Below are 23,696 nucleotides of genomic sequence, written 5' to 3' on the forward strand. Positions count from 1 at the left end.
GTACAGTTGGACAAAGCTCTGCATCTGTGGATGTGCAGGCGAACCCAGATGGACAGCTTTCACACGAAGCCTGCCCCGCTTTTGGCTGATATTGATTCATATCAGTATCGCAAGGAGTTGCTTCTGATGACCCTGCGGGGCACTGATGCCCTGCTGGGCACCTGCTCTTAGTTGGCTGGGAGACAAAGCTACCCTCTGGGCAGAAATATCCCGCAGCGCATGGTCCTTGTTGAAATGTCAGACCGGGAGATCCACAATAGCTGATTGCACACGAAGGCAGACAAACCTATCTACTTAATGAAATTTGTTTGCTCATCTGCATCACCAAAACGGTCAGCATTGTGCTTCTTGCAAGAACAAAGATTTAGAAGGGCACTGTATTTAGTTTCGTCAACTTTTTACGGACATAGTGAAGCTGTACGAAAGGGTGCCATAGGCTGAAAGCAGCGGCACGTACCTTCCTGCTGGGCACGGCGTACAGGCTGTCTCCGAAGTGGCCCCTTGATTCCGTGAGGTCGTGCCCATGGGACACAATGTTGGGGACGACGAATTGGTGGGACAGTAAGCACCTGCTGGGCAGACCTGTGCAACCGAGTAACTATGCTGCAAGGTTCCTGCTTCGCAGTAGAACCCCTCTGGACAGTCCTCATTGGGTTGTTCCTGGCCGGCTGCCGTGCACAACTTTCCTCCTGGGCAAGGGATTGGAGTGCTTGATGCTTCCGGACAGTAATACCCAACTGGACATTCTTTGCATTCGCTTTGGTCTTTTGACCCGCGGCTGGAATATTTCCCTGGAGGGCACTGTTCCATATTGTCTGGGCTGGCCCTGAGCATGCAGCCGTAACGCACGCACAGAGAAAAAAGTCCGCTGAAGCGCATCCGGCCTCTCTAGAAAACTACTTACGAATTGATAGTGGCGGGGATGTGACTTACGTAGCCTCATTTGGGCAGTAGTGTCCGGGTGGGCAACGAAGGCAAAGGGACTCATTAGAAAGGTTGTTCGTAAAACCTACAGTTCCAGCCGGGCAGGCCTGTTTGTCACTTGAAGCTGTAATCAGGCCAATACAACACAACGCGTGAGCGCCAAAAAATGAAATGCCCTACAGCACATTTTGCTGGCACCGCAAGTTGTAGTTGCTGGCGAATGCCCACCTGCGGGGCAGAAGTATCCTTCTGGACAGGCTTGCTGAGAGAGGTCGAGACTTGGATCCTCACACAGGTAGCCTGCCGGGCATTTTACACACTCTAACATGCCTTTCGTGGGCGCAAATGAGCCTTTGGCACAGTTCGTCCCGTCGGTGCTGCCAGCAGGACAGAATTTCCCAACTGGACACAAATTTGCCACGCGCTCAGCTGTCGCTGTTCCTTCTGGGCAAATGAAACCTTCAGGACATTCTGTGGCCGTTAACCCTGCTAAGTCTTGGCACACCTTGCCTGCACACCGGGCACAAACCAGTCACATGATCTCTATTTGTGTTAGAGATAGGAAAACATATTCGGCAAGAAAAACTTCAAGAGGCAACAAACCCGTTGAAAATGCTTTTGTTGAATACTGCAAGATGCAGTGAGCAAGTTCGATGCCTACCTGCGGGGCATTTGGTGCAGTCTGTTGCACTTTGCTGCATTTCATTAGTACCAAGGCTGCCTCTAGGGCACGGTGTAAGGATCTGTTGGCTTTCGCAGTAAAAGCCTGCTGGGCAGGGACCAGCCTTGTTAGGGTCGTAAGTTTCGTCATCTTTTGACGGCTGTGTAGCTGGAGACCCGTAGATGCAGTAATATCCAGCTTCGCAATAGGGCAGGTTTTGGATCAGCTCTGTGTTTCCTGTAGAAGTGCATGCCTTGTAAGGGGGGCACAGGTAGCAACTGTTGATCGACGAGCCAAATCCAGTTTCCCTTGATGTTCCTAGAGGACACGGCACTTCAGTAGATGTTCCTTCTGTTGGACAGTAGTGCCCAGTGGGGCAAGGATCACATTCTGTGCTGCCTTCGGTTTTTGTGACCCATCTGCAAAAGCAAACGGACGGATGTATTGCTGAGGCGCTGATGCTTCACCTCTGGCCAAGCTGTAGGGGCCTTGAGGAACTGCAGGGGCTCTAATCTTTCGTCGCTCTTATCAAACTACCTTCCGTAACACCTCCGTGGTGAGCTAGCACTTCGAACTGAAGTTTTGAAGATGGCACAAAACACACCCAGGAGCACAAAGATAGCATTCAGCCAGTCCCTCGTGTGGGGAAAAACTTCCAGGTGGGCATGGAAGCTCCTCAGAAGATCCTTCAGCGGCGTAGTACCCCTTTCGCGCCACATTTTGTCTGCGGAAATTCGTCATAGCAAAGAATAAAGGGGGAGTTTTGCAGAGAGACTTAGAACAACGCAATGTTTTTCTCCGGCAGAACCACAAAACCTTGTGGTTCACCACAGAGATCTATATAACTTTTTCGCTCACACTTTTTTGACACTGCTTGCGGGGAAGAGAACGGAGAGCTTTGCACTTTGGCTTTCAAGCCCTAGGCAGATGTAGACTGTAACTAGAAGGCGAGCATATAAGTGCGATATTTCCCACTGACACGTGACAGAGAGTGAGGCTAGTTTACTCACCTGGAGGTATCGGAGCCTCCTGTACAATATGCCCCCGGTGCGCACGGTCCATCAGGCTCTGGAGAATGGCTTCCGGTGCAATACTGTCCAGCAGGACAATCTATACAATCATCTTTCGATGAAGCTCCCGGAGAAGGATTGTATTTCCCTGGAGGGCAGTATGACTTTGTTGTTGCCCCCTAAATTCGTAAACGGCAAGTGCAAAACAAGATAGGGCACTACATGAGAGCACAATTCGCATAAAATGGCACGCTGGACGTGAGAGTAGAAGCACCGAAGAAAATAGAAGGAAATCACGGAGGACAGCAAGCATGAAACTGACCTCTTCGCAGTAGCCCCCGGCCGTGCACGGCTCCCCAGTCTTTCCATCAGTTGGGCGTGGAGATGATGCCCCCTCATAGCACAGATACCTGAATTCCTCAAGCGCAGGCCACTAGATTCTGAAGGTGGATAAAAGTCAAGCAACCTGGGAAGATTTAATGCTAGATACAGATAGAAGGCCTTGCCAGAGAAAAAGGCTGTGGTGAATTCCCAAAATGGAGGCGCGTCGATAGATATGGACTAAGTCACCTTCTGCTTAGGAGCCGACTTGCAAGCGTACACCTTATGTATTGAATCGGAAATATCAGCTCATGGGCTCTGCGTTGGATGTGCAGCGAAAAAGCGTGAGCTTACCCCGCGTCGCAAGGACCGGTTGGTGAAGAGAGGCCTGTACAGTAGCATCCGCAGCTGGGTGCTTTTGTGAGCGGAGTGGGTGCGGGTTCCCTACGTTTAATGTGGCAGAAAAATTCAGCATAATTTCTCGCTGCCTGTGTGTGTTTGCAACAGTGTGTTTTATACACAACAACAGTGGTTTTTCAAATGCAGTGTGTTACACTAGAGGAGGGAGCCAGTGCACCTTCATCTTCGCAGTAATATCCGGGCAGGCAAGCCGTGCAATCATAGAGCGCTGAGTTCCCCGTTGCAGAGCTAAAGGTTCCAGATGGACAAGGCTTCGGTGCAATGGAGCCTAGTTCACAGTATTGGCCTTCTGGGCATTCTTGAGGACTGCCACTTTCTGGGCAGTAGGAGCCTGAAGTGGCCACCATAACAAGGTTTCGATCTGATGAACAGAGAGCTAAGGACTATGCTATGCACCGAAACAAGGTACACTACTATATGCATATGCATGAAAAGTTACGCACCCTGTGGGCATTTGTCACATTCTTCTTCACTCGCCGCCCCCGGTTGAGCTCTACAACACATGTAAGCATAAAAATTGTTCGGTTTTTTTACAACAGTGCACGTGCCGAGCATTGAGTATTGACCGGCTACTTTACCTTTAGTATGCTTCGCAGGTGGCGCTGACGTGCCCTTGTACTCGCAAAAAAAGAACAAACTAGACAAGGGGGATTCGCAGGCTACAGAACTTACGGCAGACTGCTAGCAAATAACTCACGAGTACGTTCCAGCCGGGCAGTGATGCATTGTTGCCGATGTCGATCCCTCCGGACAATAATATCCAACTGAGCAGGATCCCTCAGCTTCCGTCAGCCCTTCTATTGATGCATACTGGCCGGCAGCGACAGGCACGCAAGCTGTTTTGTCTGCCTGATGTAGTCAGCGCACGCAGATATGCAGCGGTATGAACATCGAGCCAAGGAAAATTTTGGCAAGCCTAAGGAAGCTTCTAGAATTCCTTTCTGCCAGCTGCATCTGAGATGTGGGTGCCTTTGGAATATATGTGACCTGGCCAGTTTTCGGATTCACGGTTCCTTTTTCACATTTTATTGGACTTGATACTCCCTGAAAGCGCACGAAAAAGTCTAGCAACATTTCGGCCGTTAGAAAGTACCGTGGCGTATGAAATTTTTGAACTCCAAGCACGCTAAGCGACCCCACTACCCAAATTTCTGTTAAACTACGAAAAGAGTAGTCAGTGGAAACCCGCCGAGTGGGAGGTAGCAAAGGCCCCGAATGCTGCTACTTCAAGACCAATGCGAAATATTGTGGATTTATTGCATACCTCAGGACAGTAACTCCCCGCTGCACAGGGATGGCTCGCCAACGTTGGGATAGAATCGACTCCCGCATCGCAATAGACGCCAGCTGGGCATTTCTGCTGGTTCATTTGTTCTTCAGTGGTTCCCTCCTCAGAGCAGTAGTGACCAGCTTTGCACGGCAGGCATGATGCGCTTCCATCAGAATAAAATCCTCTTTTGCAAGCGACTCGTACACCGTCGGCGCACTCATATCCGGGATCACATGCAACACATTGTGCATCCATACCTGACTCACAGCAATACCGGATGCAACTTCATCTAAACCTTCTGAATTTTCGTTTTATTGCGTTGCAGCATGCATAAACAACCCACGTTGCTCCTGAAACTCAAGGAACCACTGGCCACTGCCTTCCTGGAACAAAGTTTTTGAACACTGCGCGATATGGCGAGGCGATGGATTTGCTTCTTTGTAAACCTTTAAAACGCTAAGCAGAATGGCTCACGGCGTTGCCATGCGTACTGCTGGAGGAAAAAGCTGCTGTATTGCTAGCCTTAAAGGCTAAGTCTAAAAATGTGGCTGACTTTAGTGCTGAAACTTGCCGATACATTGTCCAGTCCCTACCTGCTTCCGCTGGAATAGGGCGTATTGCGTGCGCCTCGCCATATAGCCCAGTGTTCAAAGACATAGTTCCAGAAGGGCATTGACCAGTGATTCCTTCAGGAGCGCTATTTTCATCCCCATAATCGCAGTAATATCCAGCTGGGCCTACGGTAATTTACACCCATCAAAAAACAGGTCAGCAAAGAATAATGCTTCCTTCTCTAACATAAGAATATTCCATGGTATTCCCAACCTGGGATGAAATAAAAGCACCCTGTGTATATTTTAGAATTTATCTGCTGACTGGAGTTGTGCCGTCGTACAAGGAGTGCACTCCGAAGAATCTGTAAGGGCTCCAACAGAGCTGTAGAAGCCAGGAGGGCATTTTGGTCCTTTTTCCGAGTCAGTACCCGCAGGGCATACGCGGCCTGCAGCAGCAGTACAAATGTCGCATATGCTCAGCTGCTCATTCACATATAGATGGAATAATAGAAGAGCAGGAGACATTGGTTTAGAAGGAAGTTTCTTCGAGCTTAATGAGGCCGGACAACTGCTTGCACCCGCGAAGGTTGGTTACTTTTACACGTACCTTTGGGACACGGCTGAGAGAGCATATCGAAGAAGCTACTGCCTTCTTTGCAGTAATAACCCGCCAGGCATGCTACGCAGTCACTGTCGGCCTTCATTCTATCAGAGGCTCCTGGGTACGGCGAATAAGTCCCAGCTGGACACGGAATGCCCTCCTTAGATCCTTCCGGACAGTAATGTCCTGGTGGGCACGGCTGGCGTCCTACAGCATGGAAGGACCTCTCCGCACAGAGCCATCCAGCAGGGCAGGGTTTGCAGGCTGAAATGTCTTTCGAGCCACTTTCATGATTTATCGTCCCGGCTGGGCAAGGCTTTGCAGTTGGGCTGGCAGAGCCTTCAGGGCAGTAATGACCAGGCCAGCATGGAATCACCAGTTGTTCGCTGTTTGTGCGAGAATTGGGGCATGGCCATCCTGCTGGACACTTGATACAGTCTGTCCCATCCGCATTTGAATACGTTCCTGGCAGGCAGTGCCGAGGCCAGTGGTGTTTCCCTTCGCACTTGTGGCCCTCCCAACATGGATATTCCTTTGGAGTGTCATATTGCGCAGTCCATCCTGTGACACCTCCTTGCCAGGAAAGCTGAAAGTAACCACGTCTAATAGGGCGCCATTCTTGGGGGCCGCAGAGGCTGCATAGCACATGCCAGTCCCAAAAGGTGCTTCATGCCGCTAGAAAATATGCGTCATTCGTGTGGAGGAGTATTCGTTAGCAGCTCATAAGGTGCCCTGCACGAAGGCGCCTTTTGATCTGTCAGCAGTCGTGCGATGTGCAGCGGCTTACTAGCCAATCTGGCAGATCAATTCACTTGATAGCCGCGTCCCCAAAGCCGGGTGGTTAAGCACCTTCGTGCGACATTTAATCTGTTTAAAAGTGGGCCACAAATGTTAGGTAGAAAGTGTTAAAATAGCGATTTGCACAGCGCCCGTCAAAGATTTGCAAGGCTTTGAGTACCCATACACTGAGCTGGACTAAAGACGTAAGCCACAGTTTCTCACTCGGGTTGTTGAGTCGTCGATTGTTTGTGTGTACCCGCACGATGCGAAGAACTGCGAGAATCCTCCACTTTTTCCATAGAAAGGCCCATTTGCCAATTCCGAAGGCCAGCTTTTAGTAGTTGAACCATAGGCTGGGCACCACGTACTGGGCGGCAGGTATGAAGAAAAGCACGATTTATGATCCATTAGATTTGCTGTACACAGGTTCGGGAAGGATTGAGCCCTTGTGACGTCAGTGCTGGCAACGGGAGAAGAGCGCATTGGTGAGCTATTTTGTTCAAAATCGAAGCTCGTGTCATCGTATCCCACGCCACACCACCACTTTCCGTCTACTTCAATGGGCATAAGTCCGTCATCACAGGGCCGGGGGGGCAGGTGCTCCTTGCCAAGCTCCACTATAAGTCCAGCAGGCGCTGCAGAACACGTGCGACTGCCCCCAAGGGAGCTTGTTCCAGAAGGGCACGGCTGCGGGGCTTCTATGGGGTCCGGACACTGGAATCCAGGCGGGCAAGGAATACAAACACCTGGGTATTCCGCCTTCGTGTAAGTGCCCAAAGGACAACGCACGTCCGTGAACTCCCTAGCAGCAATACCGCTCCAGCCGTTGCACATTTTGCCTGGCGGGCATGGAGTGCATACTTGCTCTTCTCCTTTTCGCTGCCATCCAAGTGGGCACTGTTCTGGCCTTTTTGCAGGGTCAGTGCAGACTGCGTCCTCGGGGCAGGAATAGCAAAGCCCACTGCCGACTGGTGCGTATGTTCCTGAGCTACAAGGTTCTTTTTTGCCGCCTTGGCAAAAGAAACCAGCAGGGCAAACGTGGTACTGTGGAGAACCGTCCTCAAATAAGAGATACATGCCTGTTGGGCATTCCGTGGGATCATGCTCTGATCTGTCGACTGGAGACGTTTCCCTGTGACTGTCGTAGAGTAAACAAAGCCAAAAAATGTACGAAAATGAGCAGCAGTTCGCTAGCACCAAAACGATTTAGTGGCCCGAATACATGAAAAGAATGAGGCATCCACAGCGGCATCCACAGCATGCGTGGCATGGCTACTCTGTGATTGCGGAGTTGTTCGGTAGGCCGATAGCGTGGGAAGGGACAGCTTTGTTTGCAGAAGCTACATGACCCAACGAAAACCTACGGGATGAAGGCCTGGCACGTGAGGCTTCCTCTTGGACTAAATTCGCCAGGCCTACACTGCTTTGCAGTGCCGAGAGAGCACTCGAACCCTTCTGGACAGGGTTCGCAGCCACGCTGGAAAGTAAAGACTTCGCCCTCCTCACATTGTTGCCGAACTGCAGAAGACACCAGAATTTATGCATGCATGCTGGGAAACGAAGCGACCAAAAATTAAGTAGGGAAGAGCAGCCCAAAAGTAATTGTTGCGACGCGGAAAAGTTCACAAATAGCTCGGCCCGCACTTACTAATAATTACGTCCACAGATGGCCTGGGGAGAAATTGCACTTGCTGCTCCGTATGGCTTGCCACACGGAAGTCGCAAACTACGCGATGACGTAGCAGCCCAGCACTTGATGGATTCAGCTGACTCCAGTCGAGCAGCAACTTCAGTTCCTGCGATTTCTGCTCTCCATAGCTGTTTTGGTTCTTACTTGCAGACTGCCCTCCAGATATTTCTGCGCCTATCGTTCTGCTAAGCGTGGCCACAAGAATGTTCCCAGCATCTGTATCCACACACTGGCCTGTGATTTGTAACATAGAGCGAAGTGGAGCAGATGGTCTTAGTTCTAGTACGACTTTTGTTTGTGGCGGCAGAAGTTCAACCACGACAGCGGAAGATTGCCACCGTAGAAATAAGCGTTCTTTGTTTTCGGCCCACTGCTCGGCAACAGTATGCGCCTGCGTCTTCCTGCTAGATCTAGCTACTTTCGTAACCATAGGGAGTCGGACTCGCTCCTGAAGTAAGCCTGAACGTAGTTCTATCCATTTTGGGCTTCCACTTTGCTGGGTATCCAGCATTGCAACGCGACTCACATCTGGGTTTCGTAGTAGATCGCGAAAAGCAACTGGCCCGAGAGTTGGGCGAGACGGCAAGACGATGACCTTCACAGAGCCGTCAGAAGCAGCCATTCCCTTCCAGCGCACCCGAGCAGAATTGCTGTAGGAGACATCGGTGCTAATGAGCTGAAAGTAGACTTTGTGACCATTCTCATGTACTTCGCTTTGGTCTTCGAAAGACATAGCTTTAAATTTCCAGCAAGCAGACACAGGCCATGCATACGGAGAAACGCGTATGCTGCTCTCACCCAAGAGGACAAGCCCTGGCTCATGCTCAGCTTTTATGAGCACGTCAGCAAAGGGCCTATCTAGCAGCTGTACGCATAGTTGTGCAGGATGACCTGGAAGTATGAGGGCAGCACTTTTTGTAAGTGGTCCATGAAGAAGTTTTGCTGACTGCCACCTCAAGAGGGCTGAAGCGGCCTTTCCGGCGTCACTGTAGACGCCTACGGCGGAAGTTGTGTCAAGGTATATCTTCGGCGTTTCCAGTTGTGTACGAAATTCCTTGTTGGCCCTGCTGCAGCTCGTGCAAACAACACGAAGCTTCACCCACGAGGGCTTGCGAAAACTTGTGGATCTTTGGTCCTGCAGCCACAAAGCTAGGCCACTGATGGTCGCCAGTCCTTGCCCATTCGTTACTCCTTCTGCCTTTCCACTGAGGACGATCGTGCCCTCGGGCCACGATTCTGCTATGAAAACTTGAAGTTTGTGCTGCAAACCATTAGGGTTGCGGGGTTCAGTTTTCCGGTGCTGAGGGATGAAGCGGTGTCGGTCTCGCCAGCTCCGGAGTGAACGGGATGAGTTGCTACCTTCTGTCCAACTGCTCCATCCGGCAAGCGCAGATCGCCTTCCTAGTGTTTCTCGTTCCCGTCTCAAGCGTTCTTTGTGAAGCACGCTCTGTGTGAGGTTCAAGGATTTGAGGTCTACAGCGACCTCCAGATCCCACGGCTGCCCTACTCGGACTGCCCGAGGAACAGTTTGAACGAACCTAACGGGATTACGCACAAATTTTACCACAGACAGAAAGCATTGTCCGATGCGAAGTAATGCTTGGTAAAAGTCGTTTACGTACTCTTGCTAAGTTCACGTCAACACATATCACTAGTCATGCAGAGGGTGGTAGTCAAACTGTAGTTGATGTAATATGAGTTTTACCAAAGCAAGGAAGCGGATTCCGACTCAGCTTGACCGAGGGCCTCATTTGCATTTGTGCCCTTCATCTGTGGAAATCTGACTTTTTTTTTGAAGACAATTGGGGCGGATACTGCAGGGCGAACAGTGGCGTTGCTGTATTCTGCATTTGTGCTTGGTACTCCAAGGGCAACCTGCCCTGCCACTGCAGCTTTTATGTGGTACTTTCCTGGAGGGCTTCTAAGGACCAAATCACTCCAAAGGCAAAGACCACGGTCACACTGCGTTTCATAAAAATCTTGTGGCAGCGTTTCGTCGCCATTGGTTGCATGGAGCTGCAGCTGCATCAGTCCTACGAAGCTGGTGTCTCTCCCGCCACTGGCAAGTAGAACTTCCACCGCAACTCTTATCGCAGCGGTTTGTGGAACAAATATGACTGCTGGAGGCTGCTCACAGAACCTGCATCGTCCCACGCACTCAGCTGGCGAAAAGAGAGCCTCCATACGGAAAAGGGCAAGCTGGTATTTACTTCGCAGCAGACTCAGAAGCAGTCGCGATTTCTACATGACGGCAAAGCATTGCCGATAGAACAGCATGTGGTGAGCATAGAGCATGAATGTAGAAAAGAAAATACTGCGCGTATAGTGATGCGGTGTTGTGCACGTGTACGAATAGCTCGCCTTATCACCCGCGAAACTGCAGGGGCGACAATCACTGTAGCGCTCTCTGCAGCTTGTGCGCCATCAGCAGTGGCGACAAGCCTGAATGTTCCCTCCCTGACCAGCTGGAGGTTCGAAAAAGTGGCAACTCCGTTTATCAGAGGCGCACTTGTTTGACCTCCAAGCGCTGGCTGTGGCGAAAAGTTGCTTTCCTCATTGGTGCCAATGGCCACAAGGTACACGGTGCCCTTAAAGTCACGCAGAAACTCAGAACCGTCCAGAGAGATAGCTGATACTTGAAGCTCTCCCTGGGGTGCATCTTTTAAACATGAAAGCGCGCGTATGGTTTGTGGCTTGTCCCATGAGAGCTTCAGACGAGCAGAGACATGGGATACCCTGACCCGGAGTTCAGTTCCCTCTCGCAAAGGCAGGGGTTGGAGGCAAGGCAGGCGATCTGCCTCCTTAAATGACTGTTCCTCTACGTTGCAATAGAATTGGCCAAGCACGAGTGCCCGGTATTCTCCTTTTCCATCCAGCTTCAGAGACCAGGAGGCTGTGTTCCCCTCCAGTTCTTCCCACAGAACTTCAGAGGCCCTTGCTGATTGTTCTTGTGCATCAGCGTCGCCAACTGGTAGAAACTGAAGCCCAAGCCACAAGGAACGTTCCAGAGGTGCTCTAGAAAGGTCTCCATTGACACGGGCTGTAACGTCAAAAATTTCGCCTGGTTCCACCACTAAGCTTCCACATTGTACATCGACGCTCAAATTGGTCAGCACTGCGGCAAAAGACCATTCAGATCAACATCAAATAAGCACAAAACATCCATTTGATCGGGATTGATCGATGCCTGTTGGCCGCTGGCTAAAGTTATGGTGCGATCTGGTGCTCGAAATGCTTGCGCTTCACGCCGTTATGCAGTAGATATCATTGCTGTTATTCGGTATGCACATTTCCAAGTATCTCATTAATTACCCTCTAGCTCAGTAGACGAGGTAGATTGCGTCGTCGTCTCTTGATCTGGTGTGACTGGAGAAGCAAGCGCGCTCAAGACGGCCTTGGACAGTGCTAATAGGACCAAGGCCCTCATCTCTTCAGGGTCGTGGCATGAAGAAACGAGAAGCTCTAGCTAAAGACAGCACTGAATCATGAGAAAAACCCTGATATTCGCTTCGGATAAAAAATCGCGAGGTCTGCAGTTCCAAGAAATGCCCTTGTCCGTCAGTGTTGCGGAGTTGTTGTGTCCAGTCCTAGCGTGAAAAATGGTGGAAAAAAACTAATTCGACAAGCAGTTTGCCTTAAAGTAGAGTTAAAGCATCAAAACAAATTGAAGGGGGACAGTGCTCCACGAAATTGTGCTTTGGCTACACACCGTCGCACATTAACACGTACAACAGGAGACGCACCACTGAAGTACACGACAGACTGGATATCAGAAGCAATTACAGCTCCAAATAAAAAATACACGTCAGTCTGCATTTAAATTTTGCAGCAGGTCCAACTGTTCTGAGAGATCAGGAAACCAGTACGCACCCATCGATCCACTACAGCCGTTGTAGACACGGGCCCAGAAACAAAAGTGCTCGTTCTGGCAGGAAACAAGACTCACGGCTAGAAAGCAAATAACTCGTCAGAATTTCTTACTCGAAAAAATTAACTTCAAGGGAGTTGGAGGCCAAAGGTTGAAGAGGCCTTTTCCCTCTTCTTATCCAGGGTCACTCTCCTTGTCCCGTGGCGGTCCATCGGGGTGGCGCCCTACGGCAGGAGGAAACCCATGCCTGTCTAAATTCCTCAGCTCTAAAGATTAATTTGTGCACTTGAAGTAATCTGAATTGTGGCCTACAACAGCGAAGAACAGACAAATGCCGCTGTCATATGTGTCAAGCCTTGAGGTGCGAAGCATCCAGGAGTTCTGGCAAGTTCATTTCAACTTCTCAGCAACCTAATGTAGATGCAAAAACTCACCATTTTAATAAAAGAGGTAAGGATGCTGGGTGAAGACCGATAGTGCAGCTTTGGCCGAATGCTATCCCGATCCACCCACATTGCCTCTGGCTACTGCAATTCGTTCCCAAAAACAGCCATGCTCATCTATTCGGGCAGACTCTTACTGTCTCGGCAAGAGTCTAGGCATGCTTGAACAGCGGTGTTCGGACATCCATGACGAGAAGCTTGCAGCCAAGCTATGCACATCCGCGTCTGCAAGTAGCTGACGCAAAGGGTGAAAATACATAGTATTGTGGCACTATTCGGGGTGGGGGAGCAGGTAAACCATATGGGAATAGTATTTACACATTTCTTGAGAGAGTTGTATGCAGTAATTGCTGTTATGAACCCGTTGCCGTAGTCCATGCAGCACTGGCATTGTAACGCGCCGTTGAGGTGATGCCACGGAAAGTGAGAAAGTACACATTCTGCAGCGCCAAATAGAAAGACTACTTTGTCGGCAGTGTCCCCCACCTCCTCGATCAATTCTATCCAAAAAATGGTCAGACAGTAAAAGCCAAAAAGTAGTAGCCTAGCATCACCAACAAAACATGACCTTAATTTTGGAGACTAAGACATAAGAGAAGGCAAGAAGTTCCACTTATTTTCCAGAAACCTCATGCTCCTGCGCATGCACAATCCTTCCTGGTTTTAGGTGATATCTCTCTTGCCTTGTCTGAGTTGACCTAAGATTTCCGCTTTTCAGTGAGGCCTTCCCTTGTTTTAAGGCTTACAGCAGGCCCATTGACCGCCACTGTGGCCTATTAGATGATATTTAGGTTTTGCGCTCTGTGGCAAGAATGTGGCACCAGCACTCAAAGTCGTGCTACTGTGCCATGCCTGGCGTTCCCCAGCAACGCTTATTCTCTTCGCTACAGTAGAAATCACTGCGGATCATGGCACCGAACTTAATCCCGCTTACAAAATGCCCATAGCATTAAGCTTATCTAGAGCGAAGGGCTTGACGCCCTTTCTATGACCCAAGCAGTGAAACGCGGACCAGCTGATTCTTACCGAGCTCAGTGGTTCACTTGCTGTAACTGTTGACGCATGAAGTGCTCATAACACGCTAAGCCGCCTTACATCACCGTGCCGTGTACCCGTGACAATTTTAGCCAGTAGCAGACCCAAATAGTGCTAGATCTATATCTGTATCTCTCTTCAGAAGAAACATCGGCTACCTGTGGAGATCTAGAGCCCCTTGATATGGGACGTATCGGTAGGCGACGGCAACAGTCCGAACCCAAGCCGAATAGTCTATATTTTCTTTTATCCAAATTAGGTGGTGAATCCGGAAAGAGCTGCTTGGCTTGACTACCCACATGCCCAGTCGAAGCACTGCACTCACGGCGAAGCATATTGTGGGATTTTCTTTGCAAGCCAGGAGCTCTTCAACCTGATCTAACCCTAAGAATTTGTCTGCCGAAGACATAGTTTTATAACCTCCCCACACTACAGAATGAGCTCATCAGGTTTTCAGGTGGTGATTTCTGCGTCTATGTCAAAAGAAGTCCAAGACATGCGATGTCAGTGATTGAATCTGTGCCAAGTGCCGCAGTAGCAGCGAGCCGAAGTAGTCCTGGCATGTGCCAAACACCACTGAGAGAGAGGCGTACCAAAATGCTTGCCTGCAACACTGCTCGAGTTGCTCGGGAATCCTCCTGGGCCCTTTTGCTATTTGTTTATCAAAAACATCAAGTAAAGCAATTTGCAAGGATGATCATAAGTGGTGAACTTCCAGCAATTTTGCTTTTCCCGCAGTGACGGCCCTTATTGAATTGTAGTATTTTAGTCCGAAGCCGCTTTTCCCCTTGAAGGCGTTTCGTGGCCTTACGCTTGTGCTGCGTCGGTTCTCCCTGCTGGCGTCGCCTAAAGCGTCGAATCAATCTATTTCTCGTTCCACTGCGAGAGTTATTTTGACTGACACTAGCGTGAACTTCAAGGATATCAGAGCAGAACAATTTTGCCGGAGCTAAGTGAACGGACACGCCAAAGGGAATGTCATAAAACACAGTCTCCAGAAGCTGTGCAAACCTAGAACAATTACTGGTTTCGCCACATCGCTCGCATTATCGCTGCCTTTAACAAATTCTTCCATAGGAGTTGAGTTTGATTTGATTGGCCACTGTTCTTCACCAGGAGGGGCTAGAGCGTGGCTCGTGGCTCGTAAAAGCATGGGAAGTAAAAGACCACGAGCATCATTCCGAGCTAAGAGGAGTGCTGCCAAGGTGCCGGCATCGCCTTGGTTTACAGCCTCCAAGCAGAGCGTTTGAAGTCGCGTGCTGACGCTTTTACATATTTAGCTCCAGCCTCTGACTTATTTGCGGGGCTTTGATTGCTGTATCTTATGAAGGGCATTAGATTTACCGGCATGCTGCTCTCCCCCTTTTCTACCTTCACCGGCTTCTGAAAGTGGAGAACGGACTGCTGTAAGCCCATCTGCCCTCTGTGTTTGAAGCCTTCCCTCATCTTGGATTGGGGCTGCACTTGCAGACTGATAGTCCTCTGGTCATTTGCAGCAGTTAAAAGCAAAAACATCATTCAACTAGGGTGTCTGCAGGCCTCCATTATCAAAGCAATGTTTGCACTGAGTTTAGATCGCATCTACAGAATGCAGCTGCTGCCTGCTCGTAAGCCTCTTCAACTTACTGGACTCACCGTGCTTTCCGGAAGACGGCATCACAGCCTGTTGCGGGCGTGACTGCCGTTGCTGAGGCAATGCTTTTAGATGCCAGGGCCGGCCAGCTTTGATCCAAGTGGCATTCATCACGTCGCTAAGATTAAGCCTTTTTCGTGGGTCGGGATGCAACATGCCTAGAACCAGCCGCTTCAACTCCGGTGACGGGTCGCCTTCAAATGCTAATATTTGCTGAGAACCAACGCAGTCCCTTCAAGAAGAAACCATATAAAAGCCTTTCAGTGAGCGTTTCAATTTGGTCGTGAATTTCTGTTGCCAGTGAATAGGCTTGCCGTTGGCTTGGCTGCAAAAAATTTACTTTTTGCAGGCGGTCTACGACTGATTTGTCAGCCTGAGCAAATGGTAGCTTTCCTTGGGTCAAAGCATAAAGAATAACGCCTGAAAGAAGACGAACCCGTATGGTCCAGTGGAGTCTAACGGATGGGGGCGACCTATTCGTAAACCATGATGTATCTTGCCTTGGATGGAATTAAGCTGTACGATGATTCTACTCATCGCGATTGCAAGCTACGTGAAGCAGTGCAACTAGTTGCTTTAGCGTGATTGCGAGAACTAACCAAGAGCCCAAACATCAAGTTGGAATGGACTTGAGTACTGTGACGTTTGACTCCAAACTTCAGGAGCCAAGTAAGCAAGAGTCCCTGCTTCTGTTCTCATACCCGTCATGCCAACTACGAAATGTGAGAGCCCAAAATCAGCAATTTTGCAGCGGCAACAATCGTCCAATAAAATATTTTCGAGCTTTAAGTCTCTGTACCAAGCAACAAAAATATTAGTTTATGGGAGCCCGGGGACATAACCATGTGGGAGAAATTCCATCCACTGAATTCCATCAAAAGGCCTGGCACTCGTTAAGATGGGGATTTTCTTCAATTGAAGCATTTCAACCGCTCATCCTCGGGTGATTATGAATCCGTTATGCACTTGCCTATGGACGATATTCTTGGAGTGGCAGTAATGCACCCCTTTGAGCACTTGTTCGAAAAACGCCCTCGCTCCTGCATTGTTCAGTGAAACCCCGCGGCGAGAAAGACCCTGGGAATATTTTTATTCATAAGCAGCTGCGTCTTTAGTGCTTTGAACGGAAAACATTATGCTAGTGCCCGAGTTTATTGCTGTAAAGGAGTTGAAATTACAGGGTTTTTCGCACGGTCCTCGGACAGGCGGCCCTGAGAGTGTAAGTGGCTGCGTAAGTCGCCGCGGCTGGCGAACTCCATCACGAAGCAGACGAATTTGGGGTGTGTGACAACATCCAGCATCTTGATTATATGCTTATGTGACAGGTCTCGTAACGCCTGTTAGAGATACGTCCAGCTTCAAAACTAACAATAAGGAAAGCGACTTTTACGGGAGAAAAATCCGTATTGTTGCTTCATTATTAGGTCGCATCTTGAGGAACGCAGTTGGGCTCTAATACAACGAATGAGCTTTCTCGCAGCTAATATTTTAAGGCAAAGGAAAAAAGTGTGGTGCTGCAACCGCCTTGCTTGTATTTCGACGAAGACCCGGTCAGCATCATCAATTTCCCTGAAGGATTGCTTGTTAATAAATTTAACTGCAACAAGCTCTCCTGAGAAGAAGAAATTTGGATTTCAGCTGACGCCTTCGGGTTCAACGTGTTCATGATGTGGACACCTTTTTCTCAGGGACGTAGCTATGCTGTTTTCAAGGACCATACACTGACTGGCGATTTAGGTAATGTGGGTTGCCTCTCGTCAACAACAGAAATTGTAGTTCTGCAATACAAAGGCTTACTTAAGAGGTACTTGACCTACGCACCTGTTTCTGGGTGAATGCCTTTGTACACCTTCCCAAAACCACCGCTGCCTATGACTTCTTTCAGAATGTACCCGCCTACCGCTGAAATAAACGGAACTGGCAAGATTGGGGTGAACTAGTGACACCGAAAAAAGCAATCTAGCACTTCCGGTAGGAGCTGAGTAAGCTCGTGCTGAGGCGCTAAGCGCACATCTTGATAGGCCAGGATATAAACTCTGCGTAACAGCGACCACTTTTGTACCTACCCCCGCCAGTGCTTCCCGCATGCCCAACGATAAAGTCTGGGCCTGTTGAGATATACACGAGATCATCATCCAGTATCTGGTCCATGTCAAATATTTCTTCTCCATTGTCGGAAAACGCTCTTTTTGCAGGCTCCGCTGTATTCGCATGACTCCCCTCATTGTATGCAGTACAAATGTTATCTATCTTCATGGCAACATCAGTGTAGCAAGTTCTATCAGTTCAGCTGCTTAGTGGGAATTGGAGTGATAGCTGAAGGACCTACTCAACGCATGCAGTGCGGAGCTGCGCTCAAGAAACGAAGCAAATGTGGCCTGGGGTGGCAGTTTTAGTTGCATAGGCTCGGACACTTCACCATTTAATGCGACCAGTATCCGTTTCCATCCGTACGTGCTTGAGCTAATTTTCTCCACCTCGAAATCTGGAAGGCCGAGCATTCTTTTGGGCGCCCTGCAATGTGAAAACAAAAACAATGCCGAGGCATCTCATTCTCTCTAAAAGCTGTGGTTACTCTAAAACTTTGCCGCGGGACGCAGGAACAGGAAAAGGCAGTGCCTCTTGCCACACCGAAAGTACAGGCCATTCGCTTTCTGTGGAATCACAGTTAATCAGACCCCGATTCAATTGCTCAGTCTGGTTTTACTGAAATCGGAGTTGTGCTGCCTGTTTAGCGCAGCCAGCTTCGCAGCGAGCACAGCAGACGCTTGCGATCAGTTAAAGCCCAAGGCCCCAAGTTACGTACACAGGATTGCTTTCTTCTACAAGCGAGGTTCTGGAAACTGAAATTCACCCTGTTTTTGTAAGAATATGGTTTTGATAAATTGGAAGGAGGGCTGGCTTGAGTTATTGTCGCGACTGCGTGTCTGTAATGAGAATGCCCAACCACGCCAGTGCCCAGCTTCACAGGCAAGCATGCGGCTTTCAGACTACGGTGCCATCCTTTGTAACAGCCTCCATGAGCATCTCAAAATTATCTCCGACATATGAAGTTAAACGGATCGGGCTAACACCGCGTTTTCTTCCCTCCCAGGGAAGTGACCTCGGCCATCGCGGCCTGCGTCAGATTGATTTTATCTAACTCTGCACGTGGCTTTAAATCTCTAAAAACTTTATATTTTATGAATTTACGGCTGATTCAGAGGAAGAGAGCGAGTCGTGAATCCGATCGAGGATTGGCGGCTGCCTCGCGTACACTGCACGCTAAAAAACAGAAGCGGGACGAAATCATGCTGCGCATAGAAAAAGTTCACGGGTCCTGAAAAATACTGCGATATAATTTATTGGTCTAAAAGAAAACTAAGGTTGAAAGAGTGCTACCATGTTACCAGATTTTAGAATCGCTCTGCAGCCTGTGCTGCCTTTCCATATACATTCATTGAGACCGAGCTCTAGCTTTACTAGGCTAAGGCCTGCGAAAATAACATATAAGACTTCCCGCTATTCTTTAATTAGCTCCAAGCTTGTGATATGCGTCTTGTGGACCTTCGCTTCACCACGTTCTCAACGCTTATCTCAGCTGTCTCTTCTGTCTCAAGATCAATGCTTACAGAAGTTCGCTTGGCTATTAATGCCGCCTCATGAACAAAAAGGGCAAAGGGTCAATGAGTCCAAGCAGCTCTAAATAAAATAAAAAGCAGCATATCACAGCACCAAAAGGCCTCAGAAGAAAAACAATTCACCAGCAGAAGCCATGCTCTTGCATTGCTTAGGTCGTGCTAACACCGTTTCAGGGAATACTGCTGTTTCACCATTTGCAGGATCATGAAGGGCTGAGGAACACTGTGACTGACTCACATTGGCCCTGTTGCTGGGTTCAATTAGAGGGCATTTCTTGCCTACTTTATGCCACTTGGTTTTTGCTACGGCAACGGCAGCTGGTAGCTTGTGCAGGGCGAAAGATAGCAATTAAGCAGTGAGTAATGGTCCACAGAAACAAACAAGAACATCTTGTCGTTCAAATCACAGTTATTCTTACGCACCGTTACGAATGCCCCGTTTCACTGTTGATGTGATTTTTTGCTGCACTACTCTCAGCGCGTCACTGAGCCTCTCTGTCGCAATCTCATTGCGTACTTAGGGCTTGAACGAAAAGACGGTGCAAAAGAGGACGCTCAGGGATTTGTTAAAAGAAGGCACAAATGCAGATAAAATTCTTGACGTATCATTATGTCTACTGGCAGCCAACTGAAGGGCCCATTGGCCGCAAGGAGTCGTGCTACTCTTTATTCTGCCCCATGCTTCCAGTAATTCAGTTTGTGCCATTCTTTCTAGCAGTGCGATGCAGCAAGGGGGGAAGTAAAATGAAATGGCTCGCAGTGCTTGCCGGCTACTATCGGGTTTCGCAAGCCAGTAGAAGAGTTACAGCACTAGGACGCCCTACAAGTGATTCTTGAAGAACCGCTGATAAAATGTGTCCGAAGCGGAGTAACATTTATATTTTTGCAGCTTTGGTCTGGAATCTCCGCTAGAGCTTGCTGCGCTTTTTGAAGTGTACCATCCAAACTGAACGTATGATTAGCCAAGTCAGTCTTCTTAAGAAACAGGAAAAGCGATAAATAGAGTTCCAGTAGTTTCAACAAAATGCGGCAGATAAAGAAGTGCTGCGATTACTTGTTGGAGACAGCATGAGCAAGTCTCCATGAAACCTACCAACCAGTGCAGTCCGTGAGGGTCGCTGATTGACCACTATACGAAATAGCCCATGAAATGATTAAAGCAAAAGAAAACGCAGATGCTCAGCTTTTAAAGCTGCGTAGACAGAGGAGGGCCTCCTGAATACACATCTTCAAGCTGCATACAGAATGTGCCACTCTCCTCATCTGCAAACCTATCAAGAAGCTCCGTCAAGAACATTGTCTGCCGAGTGAGGGCTTCTAAGGAGGGACTCTCCACGTATTTTATGCATTTCGGGTGGCATTCCCACCCCAACGTCAGTTGCAGGTGGTTCGCCGCGTTGTGCAAAGCGATGTGCTCAAATTGCTGATCTCCTGCATTTAATAACGTAAGTCCGCAGACGTGGAGGTTTTGTGCACCAGGGCATTGAATCCAAGAAGTCACACTACACGCGCTTGATTGCACTGGCGCATTGGCATTGTGCATTCAATTATGCCTGTAGACAATGGCTAAGATAAACACAGTGTGAGCTGTTGTTCTTAGGTGTTAACTATAATGGTACTTGAAAGAAAAGGCGGCGGTGTGAGGTGTCTTGAAAAGTTTGATACTTATCACAGGAAAGGGCTGGCAGGAAAGGACTGCGTACCAATGGTCATCACAGAGTGCTTTTGCTGGGGACGCTTGTGAATGAACGCTGTCACCAGTCGAATGACGGCAGTGTCCTTCCACTTCTCTAGTGGGAGGCCCCGTGGCTCACACATATCCCGAGCCGAAACAATCTGAACCTCTGCAGGTGTGAGAAATCAGTCGCAAGCTGAAGGCTTTTATGCTCATTGGTAAGGAATGCGTAAAACTGCGGCTGGCATGAGATGCAACGTGTCCGTCTGTTCAGGCGAGTCACAGAGATGGCACGCACATAGAAGACTCACTGAGTTCGGTCAGAGTTCTCTGAATGAGCGGAAGTAGCTTGAGTGTCTTGAGAAGGCCGATGGAAGTAGCGTTTGAAAGAATGGTTACTTGCCCACGTTCTGTGCACTTCTGCAACAGCCGTCGAACGCTTGACTCGAGGACAGCGAGGCGGCTTCTTATAACAGGAGAACACAGTGCAGGGCAGGGGCGTTTTGCTGTATAAACACTTTGGCCGCAACTATAGTAAAGCTCACAGAGCCAATCAGTTGGGCATAATGTATTATCCCAGTCAAAGATGTAAAAGCGAGCAAAAGGCTCCAAAGGGCTCCTCAGTGGCACTAGATATGCACGGTTCCTTGTGTCGGTGCACTCAGAGAAAGAAGAATTAGAGTCCATACTCGTCAATACACGAATTGGGTTAGTATCTGGCGGCTCGCGGCGGGGCGTGCCACGCACGAGAGAGTCAGCCGCATGGCGAAAAGGTGACGGGGAAGACGGCAAGTTTACTGTTCGCCCGGAATCGCCTACAGAAGTGTGTTCCAAAGGCAGAGATCTAACATCAGGGTTATTTGATGTATCTCCAGCTACGGGGCTGCTAGACTGGATGTTGTTAAATGTGCTCATCTCTGAAGACACTGGAGGAATTTTAGGAACTATGGAGGCTCACCGCCGCGGAAGAGCGGCGGCCTAATTAGGCTTAAAAAGGTATCAGTTAGACGACAAAGATAAATATAATAAAAATTCAAAAAATGCCAGGCAGCTTTCCACGCTGGATTAGGGGACTGCTCAGGCAATAGAGCATCGATTGGCTTTGTTCAAGCACTACACTGCTGTAGGGCTCAACAAAGCTGCACCTTCAATTGCCCACTGACAAGGGAAGGTTTCCTAAATTTAAATATTTCAAAGCACAGAGACCTCTATGTGATTGTGACGCTGCCGAGGTCACCGCTCGCGTGACTAGCCCCATGGAGCGGGACCCAAAGTTGCACGAAAATATTCCGACTAAAGCCATACACGCCAATAGACACTTTTGATATTCAGAATAATGTTATTCTGAGATTATTTAATATTGGTCTGGTGGGCATAGCAGGTCCAGCACATGCTGTAGTGCCTCGGTTATTCAACACTGTATCGAAGTCAGTTTTAGCAACGAAACCTCACACTGAACTGCCAACACTTTGAGCACATTCCCATCTCTTCTTAGTATTTTGTTTAAAAGTACTTAACATTTTTAACGCATTTGGTTGCTTCTTCAACTAAACCAGAGAACAGAAAGTGCTAGTCAGGTTCTACCTGCCGGAGCGACGAGCATTGATTGATCAGTCGTTAACTCCAAACAGTGAACGCCAAACACACCAGTCGAGCATCGAAGTATACTTATAGGTAGAAGGAGGGAAACACATACGCGGGGGCATTCTAGGGAAGGTTTCACTGCCTCGCTCAGTAATGGAGCCACGCTGGAGCGGCTCGGTTCTCGAGGGCACGAAGATTAATGGCTGGCTTGAAGGAGAAGGACGCTGCGTGCTTCCAAATGGGGTTATTTATGAGGGACAGTTTAAAGAAGGCAATTTTCATGGGAAGGGTGAGTTTCCCACCGCAGTAGGGCTAACAATCAGCCTACAAAACACAGTTAATGCAGTTTATGGCATGGCGCGAAGTTGGCCTGGTCCACTTAAAGCTTCAGAGCGATTTCTCGAGAATTACATCGATGGAACTGCTGGAAGAGATGGAAGAGCAGCGTGGCGACACGCAGTTAACACACAAAGCCACCCTGCTGTGTGCTAGCATATCCCCTGGAAAACGGACAATCCAGTGAACCATGCACCTCTAAAGTGCTGTATAAACTGCCAAATGGGATGCCAGCGAGCTGCTTCAAGCCCTGGGGCCAGGGTGAACGCCGCTACAGCCACTGTCTGCCAAGATTTTCGCAGTAGCATTGCAGTTCTGTATTGCTCGTGCTGCGTTCCAAGGACAAGTATCAGTAAACTAATCTCAGAAGAATGTGAATCGTTTTCAGGGGTTCTTATATATCCCGACGGAGGCAGATACACTGCTGAATGGGAGGAAGGCCTCGCAGTGAAGGGTAACTATTCCTTCAAGGACGGGCTTGCGTACCAGCTAGAGAACTGGAGCTACCTCGCTCCGAACGACAGAAGATTTGTAGAAGAATACCAACACGGATTTGATCCTCAGAGAGCGGTTCAACGTAGAGGGCCACGACTGCCGCAGGGGACCTATGATACCGGTATTACTTCCCGAGAAATCGCTGCTTGACTAGCCTCAATTTTCCCGTAAGAGTTGTGCTATGAGTGTGTCGCGTGGCTTTAATCAAATCTCGACATATTGTGGATGCGTTTGTGTAATTGAAGGGGATGGATATTTCAGTGGGGAAACGGGTGATATCAGATCTTACGATGGGCAGTCCGTGCTGGCAGTTCCGAACGCCCTCCTTGCAAACTGGATTGTTACGCAATGCAAAAGAGAACCTGAAAGTACCTCCCAAAAGCTCAATTAATGGAGGCTGGGTATGGGGAAGAGGCGAAGTGTTCCGCGTTTTGCGCAAGCTCTCGTGTAATTATCCTTAGCCACTTTTGTCTTAAAGCTGCAACTTGCTACAATGTACGAGCCTGTGCCGGGCAGCACGTCGAACGATGCACTATCAGAAATTTTGCATTTATGTGTGGAATTGTTCGTATTGCTATTATTGTGCTGCGTTGCACATTGGCTTGAGTGAGGCAGTTGCGTCCTACGTTGGCTGCGGTGCCGCTGTGTCCCCAAAGTTAGCTACAAATTAAATTTAGGCGGTTTTCTGAGTGCTACGCTGCTTAACTTTTGAAAAGAAGAAGATGAGGCAGTAGAACTGGGAAACACTTACACGCGGCTCAAATCAGCTTGCAAAG

The 23,696-nt window shown here is 49.0% G+C and overlaps 3 protein-coding genes across 3 annotated transcripts; all 3 read right to left on the bottom strand.

Annotated features, from left to right (window-relative positions):
* Window positions 1-390: 390 nt before the first annotated feature.
* ENH_00032880 (hypothetical protein) lies at window positions 391-4,861 on the bottom strand (the record flags this gene model as incomplete). Its single annotated transcript, XM_013584930.1, has 8 exons — window positions 391-826; window positions 934-1,048; window positions 1,153-1,434; window positions 1,586-2,004; window positions 2,596-2,774; window positions 2,918-3,005; window positions 4,034-4,185; window positions 4,601-4,861. 8 exons carry the CDS (start codon window positions 4,859-4,861, stop codon window positions 391-393), a joined length of 1,932 nt encoding a protein of 643 aa, XP_013440384.1.
* Window positions 4,862-6,133: 1,272 nt separating this feature from the next.
* ENH_00032890 (hypothetical protein, conserved) lies at window positions 6,134-10,415 on the bottom strand (the record flags this gene model as incomplete). Its single annotated transcript, XM_013584931.1, has 5 exons — window positions 6,134-6,396; window positions 6,889-7,524; window positions 7,906-8,059; window positions 8,200-9,769; window positions 9,937-10,415. 5 exons carry the CDS (start codon window positions 10,413-10,415, stop codon window positions 6,134-6,136), a joined length of 3,102 nt encoding a protein of 1,033 aa, XP_013440385.1.
* Window positions 10,416-10,453: 38 nt separating this feature from the next.
* ENH_00032900 (hypothetical protein, conserved) lies at window positions 10,454-11,658 on the bottom strand (the record flags this gene model as incomplete). Its single annotated transcript, XM_013584932.1, has 2 exons — window positions 10,454-11,346; window positions 11,544-11,658. 2 exons carry the CDS (start codon window positions 11,656-11,658, stop codon window positions 10,454-10,456), a joined length of 1,008 nt encoding a protein of 335 aa, XP_013440386.1.
* Between the last annotated feature and the right edge of the window lie 12,038 nt (window positions 11,659-23,696).

This window comes from Eimeria necatrix, genomic scaffold (assembly GCF_000499385.1).
Source record: "Eimeria necatrix Houghton genomic scaffold, Enh_scaff23, whole genome shotgun sequence".
NCBI classification, from domain to species: domain Eukaryota; phylum Apicomplexa; class Conoidasida; order Eucoccidiorida; family Eimeriidae; genus Eimeria; species Eimeria necatrix.